Source organism: Triturus cristatus, chromosome 1_1 (assembly GCF_964204655.1).
Source record: "Triturus cristatus chromosome 1_1, aTriCri1.1, whole genome shotgun sequence".
NCBI classification, from domain to species: Eukaryota; Metazoa; Chordata; class Amphibia; order Caudata; family Salamandridae; genus Triturus; species Triturus cristatus.
Window position 1 is genome coordinate 152,232,081 of NC_140579.1, and position 19,447 is coordinate 152,251,527.

The window sequence follows — 19,447 nt, forward strand, 5'->3', positions numbered from 1 at the left end:
ACATTCCCTGAGAACTGGAAGAATGCATAAGTCACACCCATACTAAAACAAGCCCGCCACAGAACCAACAAATTAAAAAAAATTAAGGCCCATGTTTGTGCTCTCTTTCACCACAAAAATTCATCAAACATGCCGTCAACACCAAGCTACCACATTTGATAGGGAAAAAAAACATCCTAGACACCTCTCAATCCAGATTACACAACAACAACAGCAATGAGAACAGCCTCATCACTGACACTAATGACATAAGCAGGCTCCGCAACCAAAGCCATACAGCAGACCTCATTCTCCTGGACCTATCAGCAGGCTTCAAAACCATATCGAACCGCTCACTAGTCAACATGCTCCATGACGCCAGCATATAGGAAAAAGCATTCAACTGTATACGATATTTCCTCTAAGGAAGAACACAGAGAATACAAATCCTGCCCTTCCTCCCAGAAACAAAAGATATCAGATGTGAAGTACCACAAGAATCCTCCGTCAGCCCCACACTCTTCAACGTCTACATAGCCACCATCACGACCATCGTCAGAAACCAAAAACTAAAAATGTTCTTGTACAACAATGACAGCCAGTTCATCCTCACACTCACCAAGTAAGTTGACATCACCAGGAACAATTTCAAAGAAGGGATGAAAGCCATCGCAACCTGGATGAGCAACAGTTGGCTGAAGCTCAACGCGGAGAATACAGAAGTCATAATATTATGCTGCACCCCCTACGCATGGGACAACACCTGGTGGCCACCGGCCTTTAGAAAACCACCCACACCAAAAGAACACACACGCAACTTCGGTATCATACTCGACTCTCCACTCACAATGAATTGCCAGATCAACACCGTATCCTCTGCATGGTTCAAAAACCTAGGCATACTTTGCAAAACATTCAAGTGGATCCCACTGACTCCCGAAAAAACCTAACACATGCACTCATCACAAGCAGAATGGACTACGGCAACACTCTGAGCAGGTAATCAAGAAAAAACTCCTCCACTAACTACAGACTGTCTAGAACGCACAGGCAGACTCATACTAAAAATTTCAAAACACAACCACATTAACAAAAACCTAAGTGACATCCACTGGCTCCCCATAGAAAGAAGAATAACCTTCAAGGTGCTCACACATGCCTCCAAAGCCCTCCATAACAACGGACCACAATAGCTGAATGACCAAACCTCCTTCCACCTCCACCCCCACAGAAACCTCCATTCAACTGACCTCGAAATAGCCACCGTCCCTAGTTTCCACAGGACCAGAGCAAACAGAAGATCCTTCTCCTACCTCGTAGACCAGACTTGGAATGAACTCCAAATCCACCATAGTAAAAAACAACAAAAATTCAAAATGGACCTCAAGACCTTGCACTTCGAATAATCACAAAGAAGCTGCTCACAGCACCCCCCCCCCCCCCCCCAAAAAACAAAAAACAACACCCTCAACAGCCTTGAGACCCTAACGGGGGGAGTAGTGCACTGTACAAAACCCTGATTGAATGAAAGTTAAAAAATAACTTGTGTATTATTAATATCAATTTCAGCAAGGCACGAGGAGGCGTAAAACAACCTTAGTTGCAGAAAGACATCAATGTAACGCATGAGTATGCATGGCTGTTTTGCACAAACTGTGCAACACCCTTAGCTTATGCAGAGAAACTACGTTTGAAGCCTCGTTGATACTCACACACGTAAAGAAACTTATAAGTTAGGGTAAAACATGTTCAACACCATAAACACCATGTAGTATGCAAAAATGTATGGACTACAAAAAGAACTCTGTGTGAACTCTTAAAGAGTAGGAAGCATTTTATAAATGCTAAAAAAAATATACAGTACAATAAGCGACAGCATTGTTGATATTGAGAAATGAATATTTCCAGTTTTTATGTATAAAGAGAAAAAATAATTTAGGTGGCACTGTAAAACATAGGTGCTCCTACTTCCTCACGTTCTTTCAATTTAGATGGCCACTGAATTATTTAAAAAATTACATGGAGAAGGGAAGTTGCCAGCTTCAATTGCTGTAACATTAACAGTTAACACAGCACCAAATGTTTGTATACCGACAAAGTATAAGCAATTAGCCCCGGTAACAGAAAAGCTAAAACGTTTCACAATGAAAAACAGTTGAGTAATCAAAACACAACACTTTATTTAAGTATTGTCTAAAAATGACACATGAAATTGAGTATTAGCAATTCAGGCAACAAAAGAGTAAAATTGTGCACATTAAGAAAGTAAAAAGGAATACAAACTCGCCTTGCAATTGAAGTAAAAAAGAAATATAATTATTCTTTTTACCGAGTGGAAATCTGTGCGAGGGTGTGACTGCTGTATCGAGAAGTTAAGTTTCGAGAGGGGTGGGAGGGTAGCGCGGAGGAAGAAAAATAGATGTTAATACATCTGACTGGTAGCGGTAGCTGTCAAGGATCATTTATGGCTCTTTCACCCAGAGGTTGAGCTAGAGCTTGTGGCGCCCGGGGCTATCCCTCAGATTGCCACCCCTGGGGGGGGTGTTGCTGGGGAAAAAGGACAACAAGCACATGAAAGAGGACCGAGAGACACGTAGTATCGCCGCTAATAGTTACCTCGATCATGCAAGTTACATGAACATACATGACACGGTCCAAGGCTACACAGTTGAATACACCGGTGACTGGCAGTACAAAAGAGAACACACAGACTGCATGATCTATCTGGGGACTCAGAAAAACCGCATGTGACATCCATCAGAGAGCTGCGTGAACAATTACCTGGTAATCCCCTCAGCACAATGCAAACATGCACATACATGACACTGTTCAGGGATCCATCATCTATAGCTGACATTAAATGACCATTCATCATGGTCCCCCCATTAAAGCAGTGCACGTTGTAATCTTCACAGTATATGTTCTTTGCAGCAGGCAAATTAACCCTCCGTGCTATCCTTTCCAGGAGTCAACCCTTCCACTAGACAAAACTCGAATCTCTCTCTAGGAAGAACATTAATCACCGAAGTTATCATGAAATTTTTATTGTTTCTGAAAATTACTGGAGGCCAGGAAGAAGGCAGCAAGTTTTTTTAAACCATAATATACTTGCAAACGCACCCACCCGAAATAGGTACCCAGTGTGGTCACACCGTTCGCACTGCCCAAGGTTCATGTGACCTCAGTGACAGAGTCACAGTGACTGGATCACTGTTGCTCTAGGGTGTGCTACTTCGTAGGCCTGCCCGCAAGACTGGAGATAAACTTCAGTATGGATTGTGGTGGACAGTGTTGTGATCTCTGTAGAAAGACACCTGGAGCCAGGAGGTATTCTTAAGCTATCTTTATTCAGTCTCCAGTTCAGGTTACATCTGTCTCTACTCCAGCCAGCCTAGTGTGGTACCAGCCCCACCAGGAGCAGCCTCCCTAGCTGCTCAGCCCATCTTCAACTGCCAACACTCATCCACTCAGACACCCAGGCATTCCATGCATCACAGGCACACCAACATTCTATGACCATCTCACGCTCTGGCTGAGCAGCTAGTGGCAGCAGTGCTGGACTACAATGTTAATCAAATAAGTAGGATATAACATTATCCCTTTTTCTTCAACGAAAACGAAACTTGCAAATGATAAAACATGAAGGAAGAACTATCAACAAGAAAAATAAATAATAGTACAAGTCCCACGGATGCAAACATAAATCAAACATCGCAGGGGCATCAAGAAGAAAAATGAATAATAGTACAAGTCCCACGGATGCAAACTTAAATCAAACATCACAGGAGCAAGAACCATTAAAGCAAGAAAGGACGGATAAGATACATACATATAAACAGCAATATCTCCCATCCCTCCCTAAAAAGAATAAAAACATTTTGAAGCAACAATAACATTACCAGAAATACTTTTGAAGCATTTTGCATTAAACACTGTGACGTAATGCACTACAACGCAAAGGGTAAAAGACCCCACACAACCAATGCCCCAATGTATAACTAAAAGTAGCTCTAAAGATAGCATACCCTACAACTACAATCCCAAGAGAAAGGGAAACAAACAAGTATATGGATCGTCACCCATAACAACTCCCGTGAAGGGATGTACATTAGTACTGTGCACAACTATTAATGGACTAAACCATAACCCAACCCAATGTGAGGGTTAACCTAGGTACAAACTATTTATGGACTAAACCATAACCCAACCCAGTGTGAGGGTTAACCTAGGTACTCCAAACCCCTTGCAGAGGTTACATACCCCCATGTAGGAGTAACCAAACATTAAAACGAACAGAGCTCTTGACCCCCTTGTGTAGCTTACGTACCCCATATTAGAGTTACAAACACAACTAAACATAGAGCTGTTACCCACAACCTTCCCTCGTGTATGGGAACAATGTGAGGACCACCAACAGGAAAAAAAACACTGCTAAATAGAAGACCCATCCTCAAACTATAAACCTGTGGCATCACAATTTTTTTTCCTGTTACAATACTAACAAATAAAACAATTCCATTAACTGTAGAACAGTAGTGCACTGTGCCCCACGCCGGTGAGCGATATCTCACCCGATTTGTGAAAGGTCTGGTCCCCTACTTAAGTCACACAAATCATCACAACACTGTGGGGATACAAGAACAATGCACACCACCTGAAACCATGACCATTACATCAGTAAAAACACATTACCGATCTATAACATCAGTTCTTGACAACCCTACTTGTTCAATCTGTGGCATAAAAGAGTTGCTGGACACCTCAGAACCCATAGCTTAATGGATCCAAAACAAAACAGAAAGCCATACATGGAACTTACCCCAAATGAACCCAATGGAAAAGATTACCACAAGTCTAGGCAAGATGGGTTCACACATCAGTCATTGCCTCCCGTGAAACAACTCCGACATACATGAAACGGAGAATTCCACTCAGAGAATTCGATGAAACGAAGGGTTTCACTCCGAGGATTCCAAAATCGACAATTCCGAAATCTGTTCAAGTTGCGAAGACACTGCATTGTCCCCGACCCTCCTGTCGACTTTCACAAAACTTTATTAACATCTGTATGGTTGGCAAAGCGCGTCCGTGTATGACTGCAATGCTTGTAAAGGCATAGACAGCAGCCACCAAACACAAAATGGCTGCACGTATTTGCACGTCCCGCCGGATGGCTCACGGCACGTTCAGGCTGGAAAGCGTCCAGGGACGAATCAGCAGCGGGATGGCGAAAACGTCACAGAAACTCCACTGGAGCCTCGCGCAATGCCTAACAAAGGTTAGTAGCACGAGCATTAAATTTTAAAATTCGAACTTGAGGACAGCGGTTGAACTTGCCAAAGTCGGGAGGTAGCACCACCAAAACAAATAAATGTAAACTTACCCCCACACCTACATACGTAAAAGCGATGGCCCGGGAACGTCTCTTCCCCAAACGGCTTAAACACAAGCCCGCACACGTTATGTGCATCATCCAAAAATGAACACCGCTGAACACGTGTTAATCAGCTCCAGAGCAAGACCCGGAGCGAGGTTTTCTGCTCCCGTGCAGATAGTAATCAAGACAACTTCCTCTAAGTGCCCAAACCAAGACAATCCAGGGCAAACGCACTAATTGTAGAACTCCTCTCCACTCACGATGTAGCAGGAAAACACAAACGTAGGATACCATTTTGAACAAATACTTGTTTTCCATCTGCGCAGCAACTGGATGCAGAGCAACTAGATGCATAATGATGTGACCGCTTCTCTCAGAAACTGAATGTAGCACCATATATGCCTTTTTCCCTTGATGTCGCTGTAGTCCTAGTAAGAGGAAATGAGTCACTATGTTTTTGGAGGCCCCTTACATCGCTGCAACTGTCACTGTGGTTTTGGAGGCCCCTTACATCACTGCAACTGTCAATTAATGACCCTTTTGAACACGATATTCTCCATGTGTGCAACCTCTGCACACCTTCCGTTTATACATCATTTAAATTGACTTTTTCTTCTTTCTGTGGCTGGAACACCATGTGTGGTGTGGTTGTAGTTGAACTACTCTTCCAACTCACTGTAATCCTTTTGTGGCTAACATTGTGGCTGGAACAACAGATGCGGCTGTAGCTTAGCTACTCCTCCAACTCACTGTAGACCTTTAAATGTTTGTAGTATTCCCAGGCTGTAGTGTCTTTATTGATGACACTTCTCTGTGGGCCGTCCATTGGAGAGGACACTGGTGGGGCTGGCGCTGGCTTTCCTGGGAATTCTTTCTATGTAGAAGTAGTTGCTTGTAGGATCTCTTAGTTTCTCCTTTTTTTCCTTTGTAGTTCCTTTGTTTCAGTAGTTCACCAATAGTCTCTAGGGTTCAAAGTCCGCTCGTCGCCAAAATAAATGTTGTGATCTCTGTAGAAAGACACCTGGAGCCAGGAGGTATTCTTAAGCTATCTTTATTCAGTCTCCAGTTCAGGTTACATCTGTCTCTACTCCAGCCAGCCTAGTGTGGTACAAGCCCCACCAGGAGCAGCCTCCCTAGCTGCTCAGCCCATCTTCAACTGCCAACACTCATCCACTCAGACACCCAGGCATTCCATGCATCACAGGCACACCAACATTCTATGACCATCTCACGCTCTGGCTGAGCAGCTAGTGGCAGCAGTGCTGGACTACAATGTTAATCAAATAAGTAGGATATAACAGACAGGCCTTCAAGGTTGACTCACAATTGACACCACTCGGGTACACCTGCTTGTGCTAAGACATCAAGCCTTCTAAGGTCTTGTGGGGCCTTCTAAGGTCTAGCATGGGAATATGCTCCCTCAGTAGAGTGGTCTGGTGGACTGGTCATGAAGGCTGAACCCAGTTCCCCAGTTCCAAATTCGACAGCTCTGGCCATAGTGTCACATCCTCTCCCCCACTGAACACCATACTGCCCCACTGAGAGAAACTTGCACTGCCTTCAGCTACAACCTAATTGTGCCCGCTATAAACACTTGGATGTGGCTCAATTCAAATTATGCACTTGATAAGAGTGATATGCTGCCTAAAAAAATCACCTTTTCAATGTCCATTGCTTATATCCTTACAAAACATACGCAGTATGGTTTAAAAAGACCACACTCATAAACACAGAGCCATGGTACACATTTTGTTTTCCAATCCACCCATCAACCAGGTATTGCAGTCCCTCCAGGAATGGTACACTTTCCCACCTGGGGACAACAATGCTGTTCAAAGAAAGACTAGAAAACAAAAGTAGTGCTTCACTGGCAAACTCTGTAAAGTGAGGCTGATGTATTTGGATGTGAATAAAACCAATCTGGCCTCTTTGCAACCACTCTGTCTTGCTTCATTTAGTTATGTATTTATTTTTCATATTTAAAACCTTCTATTTCTCTCCATCCCACTGCACTTTGGAATAGAAAAATGTCAGAAAAAGGGCATTTCCCGCAAGAGTGTTTTTTCTTTTTTGGATCCATTTCACAGGGAAGCAACTAAATGAAAGGAGGAAAGAGAGCTGGTAAACCGTTTCTTCAAGTTACCGTTTTCAGTAAGTGAGGAGCAAGACAGGAAGAGAGGGAATAATAGGAAGAGAGGGGGGGACAGCTGCCAGCACATAAAAAGAAGAGGACATTGCCAGAGTCCTATTCCTTCTCTGCCCGTCCCCGAACGTCCACGAAAGCAAGCCGATGACGGTAGTTTGCGGCTGTACTGAGGAGCGCATAAAAACATGTCCAACATTTTATGTCCGATGACGGTAGTTTGCGGCTGTACTGGGGAGCGCATAAAAACATGCCAAACATTTTATGTTGGTTGTGCGCGTGCGCGTACTTAGAGGCTTTGCTGGGGAGCGCAGAAAAATATGCCAACGTTTTGTTGTTGCTTACGCGCGTGCGCGTTGAAATACGCAGGCGCAGATGCTTAGGGGAAGCGCATACCCAAGGGGAACACGGCCCGATAGAACACCGGAGCTGCGACACAGAAGACGGACGCTGCCAATGCGGCCACCATCTTGAAGTGGTGAGTGATAGGCCGGTCTCTATGGGCAGGACCGAGAATCTGTAGGGGGAAACCACTGATGCACATGATATACTGTGAAGTAAGTGAACTAACTTATATATGAACGGACAGTTATCATAGGGAGGCGCTACATTTAATTGTATTACTTATTGCACTGAAATCAAATTTGGGAAATTTAGAGGCATCAGTTAATTCTATTTAGTTTTTTAAATAATATTATTCAATGATTAGGTGTTATTGGAGTAAATTGATAAAGTTGATTTCAAAATGCACTGCGCTCTTACCTTATGGTACAGGTTCAATAGACCAACACACCATTTGTCCTTGAAATATCCACGTGGGTTTTTCGGTTTGTTTTGACTTTTAAGTCCGTAATCACTACTTGCCGAACCCGCACCCCATTCTACGCTGCTAAGCTTTGCCACACGCAACATGGCGACGGCTGCGAGTGACATCACAGGAGTGCCTGAGCGGCCACGCGCCGTGTGATCGCATTGTGTGCGCTCCGGAACAGGGGGTGGGGAAGGGGGGGGATCCCAGAGTACAGAGGGGAGCGGCTGTAGGGACACCTCGAAGCACGAGCAGGCGTGTGTGGAGCCCCGCGCTGAGCCTGTCACGGTGAAGGCAGGGGGTGGAGGCAGACCCCAGCTCTGCCACCTCTTCCAACCGCCGCAGGTTCATAGGCAAATGGCTCATGACGAACGTTGGGACGGAACCCCGAAGAGGAGGCGGTACCGCCTCGACCCTGGAGGTACCTCTTACACAGAAAGAGGCTCAGTGCATGTAGAGCATTTACCTTGGGGGAGCGAGCAGCGGCGCCATCTGTTTCCAAAGCGCGATAATTGCAAACAGATGTCGCCACTGCTCGCTCCCGCAAGGTAAACACTCTACATGCACGAGTACTCATTGGAAACAGTGCAGTACATGCACGAGTTTCCAAGAAAGTACGAAGTGATTCCAAAAGGTCACTACTAATCAGCGCTTGTGTGCTGCGTAGGCGAGAACTAAAAATGAATAGGGCGGACTGAGATGATTTGAACAATTTCAGCCCGATCTGAAACTTACCTTTCTTGGCAAAAGTTTCCGAGAACTGTTTGGAGACCAAAGCCAAATGCTCTCTACATGCAAGCGACCTCCTTGACAAGCTCCAGGTCAAGATGCAGTATAGAGACCATATCGATCAAAATAAAAGTATTTTTTACTTCCTTACTCACTTACTTACTTATAGAGACCACATCGCTGGTCGACACAACTCGTACATTCGGGACATAGGTGGCTTCTGCTTGCCCCTCCTCCTGATCCTATCAGTGGCCTTCAATACCCATTATCACATTACTCTCCTGCAGATCCTGAAGGAGAGAAAAGAGTTAAACATTGCAATCCTCTATTGGCTCACGGCATATCTGGATAACTGGTGTCAATGCATAAAAATAGCTGACTTCACCTGTAACCCAGAAATTCTACACCAAAGAGTTCATCAAGACTCAATTCTCTCGCCCACATAGTACATCTTGCATGCACTCTCAAATGGCCTAACATTTTGTACCATGTCTACTTTGATGATTTATCAGAAAGAGCCCTCACTGAAAGATGTAGTAGATCTCTTAGCCCAAATCTTGGAGGGCATTCAGACATGGACAATACACCACCTAAAAACAAACCCCGCTGAAAATGGAGTCCCTTCTGATCCCTCCCCAACTGATCCGACCTGCTACAACCTTGGTTCAACACTTAGGTGGCAAGTACGATCAGGTAAAAAATTTCCCCGTACGACTCGTATCCGGTCTTTTTACCGTACGAATCGTACAAGTGCCGTACAAACTGCCAATTACGATTCGCATGGGAAAAAGACCATACGAATCGCATTGGGAATCATTCCCCACACGTCCTCGGGTCGGAAAAAGTGTCCGACACGTCCTCGGATGTATCACCGTACAAATGTGAAAAGTGAAGTCCGACCGCGGAATCACGATCCATCCCGTGCGTCAGAACTTACAACCGTATGGAAAAAACACCGTCCGCACCGAACACCCATAGCAACCATGGAGACATGTGCCCGCATACGCGCCGACCCCCCCCAGCCCCCGTACGTACGCACTGACCCCCCCCAGCCCCCGTACGTACGCGCCGACCCCCCCAGCCCCCGTACGTACGTGTCGAACCCCCGTGTATGTACACCCCTGTACGTGTCGTACCCCCGTGTATGTACACCCGTGTACGTGTCGTACCCCCGTGTATGTACACCCCTGTGCGTGTCATACCCGTGTACGTGTCGTACCCCCCGTGTATGTACACCCCTGTACGTGTCGTACCCCCCGTGTATGTACACCCGTGTACGTGTCGTACCCCTCCGTGTATGTACACCCCTGTACGTGTCGTACCCCCGTGTATGTACACCCCTGTACGTGTCGTACCCCTCCGTGTATGTACACCCCTGTACGTGTCGTACCCCCCTGAATGTACACCCCTGTACGTGTCGTACCCCTCCGTGTATGTACACCCGTGTACGTGTCGAACCCCCCGTGTATGTACACCCGTGTACGTGTCCTACCCCCGTGTATGTACACCCGTGTACATTAGAGTCGTACCCCCACCCGTTTATGTACACCCGTGTACGTGTCGTACCCCCCGTGTATGTGCACCCCTGTGGAGAAGTGTGGCTCACTGGTTAGAGGAGGCAGACCTGGAAGCAGAGGTCAGCCCGGGACCAGGGTTCAATTCCCGGCTCGGCTGGGTCTTGAGTCCATAAATGTCCATGGATTCGATAATTCTCGCTCCAGTGCATACTCGATTCATGGGTTCACACTCTGCGACTCTGGGCAATAGCTTGCTTAATCTCCACATGGGCCCCTCGCGGCGGGATGCCTGGCTTTCACCTTGCGGATGCCCTGCCGGGTTATTTCACAGGGGAATACCAGGACGGGTTCCCTAAGCAAGCGCTTAGAGACCGCTTGGTGATTTGCGCTATATAAATTCCTGCACATTTACATTTACGTGTCGTACCCCCCGTGTATGTACACCCCTGTACGTGTCGTACCCCCGTGTATGTACACCCGTGTACGTGTCGTACCCCCCGTGTATGTACACCCCTGTACGTGTCGTACCCCCGTGTATGTACACCCGTGTACGTGTCGTACCCCCCGTGTATGTACACCCGTGTACGTGTTGTACCCCTCCGTGTATGTACACCCCTGTACGTGTCGTACCCCCCGTGTACGTACACCCCTGTACGTGTCGTACCCCTCCGTGTATGTACACCTGTGTACGTGTCGAACCCCCCGTGTATGTACACCCGTGTAAGTGTCCTACCCCCCGTGTATGTACACCCGTGTACATTAGAGTCGTACCCCCACCCATGTATGTACATCCCTGTACGTGTCGTACCCCCCGTGTATGTACACCCGTGTACGTGTCATACCCCCGTGTATGTACAACCCTGTACGTGTCATACCCCCGTGTATGTACACCCGTGTACGTGTCGTACCCCCGTGTATGTACACCCCTGTACGTGTCGTACCCCCCGTGTATGTACACCCCTGTACGTTAGAGTCGTACCCCCACCACAACATCCTAAGTACGGAGCGCACCCCAGGCCCCAACATCACAACCGCATGTACGAGTCATACTAAGCCACACACAAGGACAGCACTGTACAACAAAATGGCCCATGTACACCCCGTACACACGCTAAAAACGCACGTACACAACCAGGACAAACCAAAACAACACAAGAATACACCATTCGAATGGCACAAAGCCACTAAACATGTCCAACAACCACTAAAACAACACATTCACTGACCTGCAACTGCCAAAAACAAACCGAGGACCAAAACACCACCACTCCTTATAACACACCCACCCAAACTTCAAACACAGCCACAGCCACCAATGGACCAATAAAAAGGGCCCACACACACAAACCATGAGCCTTTGCAACAGACTCACTGCTGCCAGACCCCACAGACAACCTACAGCACCATACTACAAGCTTCACCACACCTTACACTTGCACACCTTCACACAACCACCTTCACAAACACCCCCTCATCACATTCACACACACACCTGCACAACCACACCCACACACCCACAACCATCCACACACCCCCCCCCCACCATCCACACCCACACCCCTCACCATGCCCACTAACAAGAATCCAAAGTTCAGTAACCGAGAGTTGGAGGTCCTTGTCGATGAAATCCTCAGAGTCGAGCCACACCTCTTTGGAACATTGGTCAGACAGACCAGCATTTCAGAAAAAACAGCCATGTGGCAGACCATCGTCGATGCTGTGAATGCTGTTGCGGACACCAGAAGGAACAAGCAGGAATGCCAAGCCAGGTGGTACGATCTGCGGAGGATGGTCCGAGCCAAGATGACGGATGAACACAACCAGGCCAACGTCACTGGAGGAGGGCCGTCCCGCAGACCCGTACACTACCATCCCTGGGAGGAGAGGGTGATGGCCATACTGCCGGTGGAGGCAGTCGAAGGATTAGGAGGACTCCGAGACCCGGGTGAGTACACAAACAACGCACCTCACATGGGGGAACGTCATCCACAACCAAACTCACAAACGGGCACGCAACCACCCCAAGCTATCGCATGACTCGACCACACTCCATGAACACGCACATGCCACTGGCGCCACCATGCCCCATGCACCCAGCTGGACAATGTCAAGTCACAGGCCACAGAAGACACCAACACATGACACGGTAACCCGGATGGCGGGAGGGTGGGCCCCAAAAATCACATAGTGCAACTCAGAAGCAGACAACAATGCCCTCTGCCCATATGGCCTAGGTCACAGCAAGACAAACAGTGTGTCCCCACACAGGAAAGACTCGCCAGCAAATGGCGGACGCCTTGCATTAACACATAGGGGTGAATGCACTGTTTTGCACATGACAGCAGCTAATGAACAGCCAACACTGTGAAAGAGTGGCAGCACACACCACCACAGCAGCAGCGCAGACACACACACTACACCCAATGGGTGCCTGGAGATCAGAAACAAACTCACAGCAACAATCCAAGGGCCATTCAAAGAACTGCTAACAGTGTGTGCCCAGGAAGCTGGGCTGAGGTGACAGAGGGTGACACACAGAGGGAGGGAGAGGGGGACAGAGAGGGAGGGAGAGGGGGACAGAGAGGGAGGGAGACACAGGGAGACGGACAGAGGGAGGAGGCTGACACACAGAGGGAGGGAGAGGGGGACAGAGAGGGAGGGAGACACAGGGAGACGGACAGAGGGAGGAGGCTGACACACAGAGGGAGGGAGAGGGGGACAGAGAGGGAGGGAGAGGGGGACAGAGAGGGAGGGAGACACAGGGAGACGGACAGAGGGAGGACGCTGACACACAGAGGGAGGGAGAGGGGGACAGAGAGGGAGGGAGAGGGGGACAGAGAGGGAGGGAGACACAGGGAGAGCAAATCAGCCTTGTGGTGTGTGGGAATGTCTGCTCGTCAGCAGGTGGACTGCGTGCATGTAGACAAGGGTGGCCAGTGCCAGCACCCCCCCCCTCTCCTCCATGGCAAAACACAGGGCCATGTCACAACCTGTGCACGAGCACAACAACAGCTACCTGCATCATTGAAGTGTGTGGAACAACTTCATGTGCCCACGTACAGTGCAACACGGAAGGCGCCAATGCACGGCTCGCCACACCTGCCCACTCCACTGCTGACTGCAGTCACACTTGACGCAGCAAGTAAGACTGTGCCACACATAGTTAAAGTCGCCAAAGCTGTGCCCAAGGGACACACCCATGCACAAGTGCACTGTGAGTGGAATGCAAGACAGATCCAAATTCCCAGAGGAAATGTTCCAACTTTGAAACTAATGAAACATGGATGTTGCATGGAACAAAATTAACATTGTCTCTCTCACACACAGGTAAACCTCGTGGTTCACCCCCCAGCACTGGGGGGGAAGACTCACAGGACCCGGCTCTGCGGGAGGCCGATCCCACTGGCAGCGACGACTCTCACCACTCTGTGGACGACCCCGACCAACCTGGCCCCTCTGGTGTCCAACGACCTGCAGCACCTGCGTCAGGTACAACGGGGCCAACCACCACCCCCACTCCTGCCACATCCCAGGAGACACCCAGGATCCCTGCCCCACCACCACAAAGCAGCCAGGCTGGCCAGGAGGGACACGGTGTCCCGGGCACCCAGGAGGAGGCAGGCGACAATGCCAATGCCACCCCTCAGGGGTCCCGGAGACCCGATGTGCCCACAAGGGCAGGCCAGGTGCAAGTGGGCAGGGGTGGTGGGAGTGGAGGACGGCGGAGGCGCCAGCCTGACCAATTGGCTGGGGATCCGGTATATTCCCATGTCCGAAACATCCTGGACACATACCGGCAGGACACCACGGGCATGGCCCAGGTTGTGTACACCCTCAACGATATGAAGGGGACCCTCGATGAGATCAAGACCCAGCAGGCCCAGCAACATGCGGAGCAACATGCCTGTCTACTGCAACACCAATGGAGGATGGAGGACAGACAGGCTGAGCTCGTGACGGTGTTCACGGGAATTCACAGTACACTCCGTCGGATGGCCGACAACATGGGCAACCCTCCCTGTGCCAGAAGGCGTAGAACATCACCACCCACAGGGAGGGATCAGGAGGAGGAGGAGGAAACATCCGATGGAGCATCCCAAACATCGTCACGGCCTGCTTCTGAGGGTCCCCGCAGGAGGGCGGGTCGTCCACGGAAAAGACCGTGAGGGTCGGCGCTACAGCACCATCTCCCAGGACACCTGGCCTGGCACCTGGCCCACTGGAGCAACAGCAGCACAGCATCAAAAGACATTCTCTGCCACATGGCCTTGCTGGTCACTGTCTGACCAATGTTGACAAAGACTGTGGCATGGACTCTGAGGATTTCCAATGGCAAGGACACCAACTCCCCTACTGAACTTTGGATTCCAAACACCCGGAAAGCCCCTCATGTCATACCCCCCCCTGATGAATACAGGCCCCAGCTAGGCCCGCAAAACACAAGGGTTCGCTCTCCTGTAACAAAAGCTAGAAGGAAGTTGGCACGGAAACTGCAAATACAAAGACAGAGTTTATTAACCCTTAAGGGTGGTCCTACAACCTACACAACACTCTTCAGTATTGCATAGAGTAGCACAAAGAACTTGCGTACATGGTCCCCTTTTATACACAACAGAGGGGCTCATAAATGGGTGGATACAACATGGAGCAAAAGTCATTACCATTTATGGACATTTTCGATACAGGATCAATATGTGGGCGGAGCTAACAATTTCCTGAGCCCGCGAAAGCATGGTCAAACAAGGACTAACTGATAACAGATGTGGTCAAGTCTGGGCATGCGCCAGACGGACAAAGGAGCTATTTATAGACTGTTACTAGGCAGATTACAAGAGCAACTAGCGGAAAGATAGGACTCTTCTCGTGCAGAGCGCGTGGAGACATGACAATACAGAATGGAGTCCGGACATTAGTCAACATAAGACAAGAAAACATGGTTTAACTAGGGAGAATTCATGTCTTTAGTGAATGCTTAATCATATCACTGTTTTAGTTTTCAACAGACGACCCTTTCAGCATTCACTGAAGACATTCGGCTTATCAGGATAATCATCATATATGTCAATTTTCATCATCTCTTCCACCTCTTTGGTTAAATATTTCTGATAAGTGATATTGGCAATAGCTTTCTTATCAGGTATACAGAATGACACAGATAGAGAACAGAGTAAAGGACCACACTGGACACAGATGCAACAGGAAAACAGAACTGCTACAATAGTACAGAGACCAGTTAAAACCTTCCATCCCCATGTAGTGATCAATGCCCAAAACCATCCAGAAAAGGTCCAAGTGCCATTTTCTGTATGAATCTCAGCTGCGATTTTATGCAATTTATTAATAGCGTTATAAACTGATGGCGTATGGTCAGGAATGAACACACAACAAATACTTCCAATAATTTTACATGCTCCACCTCTATCAGCTAACATAACATCTAATACCATACGATTCTGTAATGCAACAATTCTAGTAATTTGTAATTCTTCCGTAAGATTCCCAAGAGCAGCAGCGGTCTGATTCGTCACAGCCTCTACAACTCTTGTTAATCTTCAAACCTTCCTACTATTTAGGGCAGCTCCAACAAAGAAAAACAATCCTAAGTTGAAATCAACATACTGCTGTAAGCTAGTATCAGTTTGATCAACATTATCAATAGATAGAGTACGTTTATACCTATTTACAGTCACATTATTCAACAACTTCAAATCTTTATGATAGGATGCAGGTGCTAAGAATACAGGAGGTAATAAAAACGCTACATAACATACTCCGGACCAGCCGGCTGGTAAGCGATAATAACCCTTATTCCCACATACAAAGTATGTATTATGGGAGACTAAGAAAGTACTATTATTTAATCCGTCGATGTTTAAAACAATAATACAGTCGCTAACACCAACAGGAATATAACCCACACTCTGAACACACAGGTCCGCTTGAGCTTGTGCCACTTGAATCACAAATTGTTCATTCCCGGCAATGTCTCTAGTGTTCGTGAAGATGTAGGGGATCGATTCATTGTCTGGTCGATATTCTTCCCACTCCCATATTGTCCCATTCGCTTGTGGATAGCCTTCTTTATCTTGATGACATTCCCTATTAAGTCTGAAAAGTAATCGTCCCACTGTGGGTTTCCGTGTGGCGAAAAGCAAAGTGTACCATGCTCTACAAGAGCCATTATGAGAGAAAGGAAGAGGTATGAACGGCGTTCCTCCTTTCTTCTGATGAGCTGGCATCATACCACATATCCAACAGTTCGTAGCATTTGTAGCAACATGGGTATGATGCAACATCTGGATGAAAGTGTTATTCAAATAAGACTGACGATGCTTCAATTCTTGATACGGAAGGGTATAAAAGTAGTGCTCCTCAGGCACTGGAGTGGTCAAAACAAGCAACTCACGGGCAGGAGTCACATCCTCAACAAACCATGTGGTTATACCAACAATAGCTACAATGATAATAAAGCTTGTCGCACAAAGAATCTTCTTCTTCTCCATCTTGTAGTAAAAAGTCAATATCTTCCTGAAACTAAAAGGTTGTCAGAACTCTTCCCCTTAGGCAGCCGTCGATTTCTTCACCAGCGGGCCAAGACGGGTGTCACTACACTAATGCAGGGCTGATCCCCCCCCCCCTTGCCTCATTGGCTCTCCGTTTCACTAACCTAAGGGCCGTTCTGACAACGTCTCTGGATGCAAAAGAATCACTTCCTCGGTCTCAGATGATATCTTCCTCCTCCAGGAATCGCTTGGTCCGGGAAGAGCTCCTCAGTGTCGTTCGGTTCCACAGCACGGCCTTTCTCTGCAGTCAGGACTTCTCGATAGTTGGTCAATACAGCAGGCTCCACTAATCCAGACGGCACTTTACGACAGTGCAAAGAGTGGATCCAATTCTTCCGATTGGAAACTCGCACAGCTGTCCTCGTTGCGAGCAAGACTTGCTCAGGACCAACCCATCTCGGCTCCAGACTGCTCGTCCTTTCGAACACCTTTATCATAACCTGATCCCCAGGTCGGAGATTATGACCTTCTCCTGTGGACCGATCAGGGAGCGCTTCTCGAACCTGTTGATGAATAGAAACCAAATTATCCGTTGACTGTGCCAGATAATCATTCATCATTACACAAGGTACATCATACACTGACTTCGGTTTTGGTGGACCCCAAATATTCATTGGGCGTCCGAACACGATCTCGTAGGGTGTGAGACCGGTCCGAGAATGCGGTATCGATCTAATTGACAATAATGCCAGCGGTAAAGCGTCTGGCCAAGTCAAAGAAGTCGAAGCTTGGATCTTAGCGATCTTAAGCTTCAAAGTGCCATTATATTTCTCAACCAATCCCGCAGACTGAGGGTGAAACACTGCATGGAACTTCTGAGTAATGCCTAGGCCTTTAAGGACATACTTGATAACGTCTGCTATAAAATGAGGTCCGTTATCACTCCACAACAATCTACAAACACCATATCGAGGGAAAAACTCCTTCAATAGCATCTTGGCTGTAGTCATTGCAGTATTGTCTTTCGTAGGGTATGCTTCAACCCATTTACTGAAGGCACAAACCACTACTAGAACATACTTCAGATTGTTACAGCGCTCAAGCTGAATATAATCCATCTGCAAAACCTCAAAAGGTGCAGTAGGTGTTGCAAATCCTCCTGCTGGAGTTCGTGTACCCTTTCCTGGGTTGTACCTCAGGCAAATCATGCAGGTCTGCACTACCCTCTTTGCCGTACTAGCGATCTCCGGATGCTCCCAAACTTGTGTGAGTAATTTTACAATTGCGGAAGCTCCGACATGCGCTAGTCCATGTGCCATCTGAACCATAGGTTGTACAAAAGCTGTGGGTAACTTCCATTTATCCATCTGCTTATTTCTCCAACAACCTTCATAATCTAATTCTCCATCATTGGACCATTGCTCCCGTTCCTTATCGGAAGCGGTCCTCTGTATCTCCAGCACTTCTCTCCTAGCATCGTGCCATCTTTCTGCCTGTGACTTCACAACATACATTGCAGTAGCGCCAGGCTGCATCGCAGTCTCTCGTGCCACCCGGTCTGCCAAAGCATTCCCTTCTCCAACTTTATCAACCACCTTTTTATGGGCACTACATTTAACTATAGCAATCTTCTTTGGATATGTTAATGCAGTCAAAAGGTTGTGAACTAACTCTCCATACATTATCTGTGCTCCATGTGACGTTAGAAACCCTCTCTCCTTCCAGAGTAGGCCGAAATTGTGCGCTACTCCGAAGGCATAGCGGCTATCTGTATAAACATTCACACACAATCCTGCACTGAGCTCACATGCTTGTGTTAATGCTATCAGTTCCGCTGCCTGAGCTGATTTCTGCGGTATGCGTGCTGTCTCCACTACTGTTTGTAATGTGGTAATTGCATACGCTGCTGAAGTTGTACCATCTGGTAGCTTCAGGCATGATCCATCCACCCATAGTTCTCCATCAACATCTGTAAAGGGCGTATCCTGGAGATCAATACGACCCTTTGTCTGTTCCTCAGTCACAAGAATACAGTCATGTGCTTTTCGTGCTTCAGACTGAGTTTCCGGGAACGGCAACAATGTGGCTGGATTTAACGTTGCACACCTCTTTAACGTAATATGAGGAGCCAAAAGCGTCAACTCATATCCCGTTAAACGAGCACTGGTCAAATGCTGCGTCTTCGTCTGATTAAGCAGAGCATCAACAGCATGGGGAACTAATACCAACAGCTTATGAGATAACACAATTCCCTCGCTTTGGCGTATTGACACAGCTGTCGCCGCAACCGAGCGAAAACAACCAGGCAATGCTCGAACAACAGGATCAAGTACAGCCAAAAAATATGCACAAGGGCGCTGCTTGTCGCCGTGCATCTGTACTAAAACTGAT

At 47.6% G+C, this 19,447-nt stretch overlaps 1 protein-coding gene and 1 long non-coding RNA gene across 2 annotated transcripts in view; one reads left to right on the plus strand and one right to left on the minus strand.

Annotated features, from left to right (window-relative positions):
- Positions 1 to 19,447, minus strand: part of LOC146869869 (uncharacterized) — a 151,484-nt gene that overhangs the window by 11,051 nt on the left and 120,986 nt on the right. Inside the window, exon 3 of the long non-coding RNA XR_014981517.1 lies at positions 9,200 to 9,326. This is a non-coding gene — a long non-coding RNA (uncharacterized LOC146869869). The remainder of the gene's footprint in view (positions 1 to 9,199; positions 9,327 to 19,447) is intronic.
- LOC146869870 (protein Wnt-9b-like) overlaps positions 9,649 to 19,447 on the plus strand; it is a 76,144-nt gene continuing 66,345 nt past the window's right edge. The window contains 1 exon segment of the mRNA XM_085599680.1: positions 9,649 to 9,719. Within this exon segment, the coding sequence (XP_085455806.1) occupies positions 9,649 to 9,719 (71 nt within the window).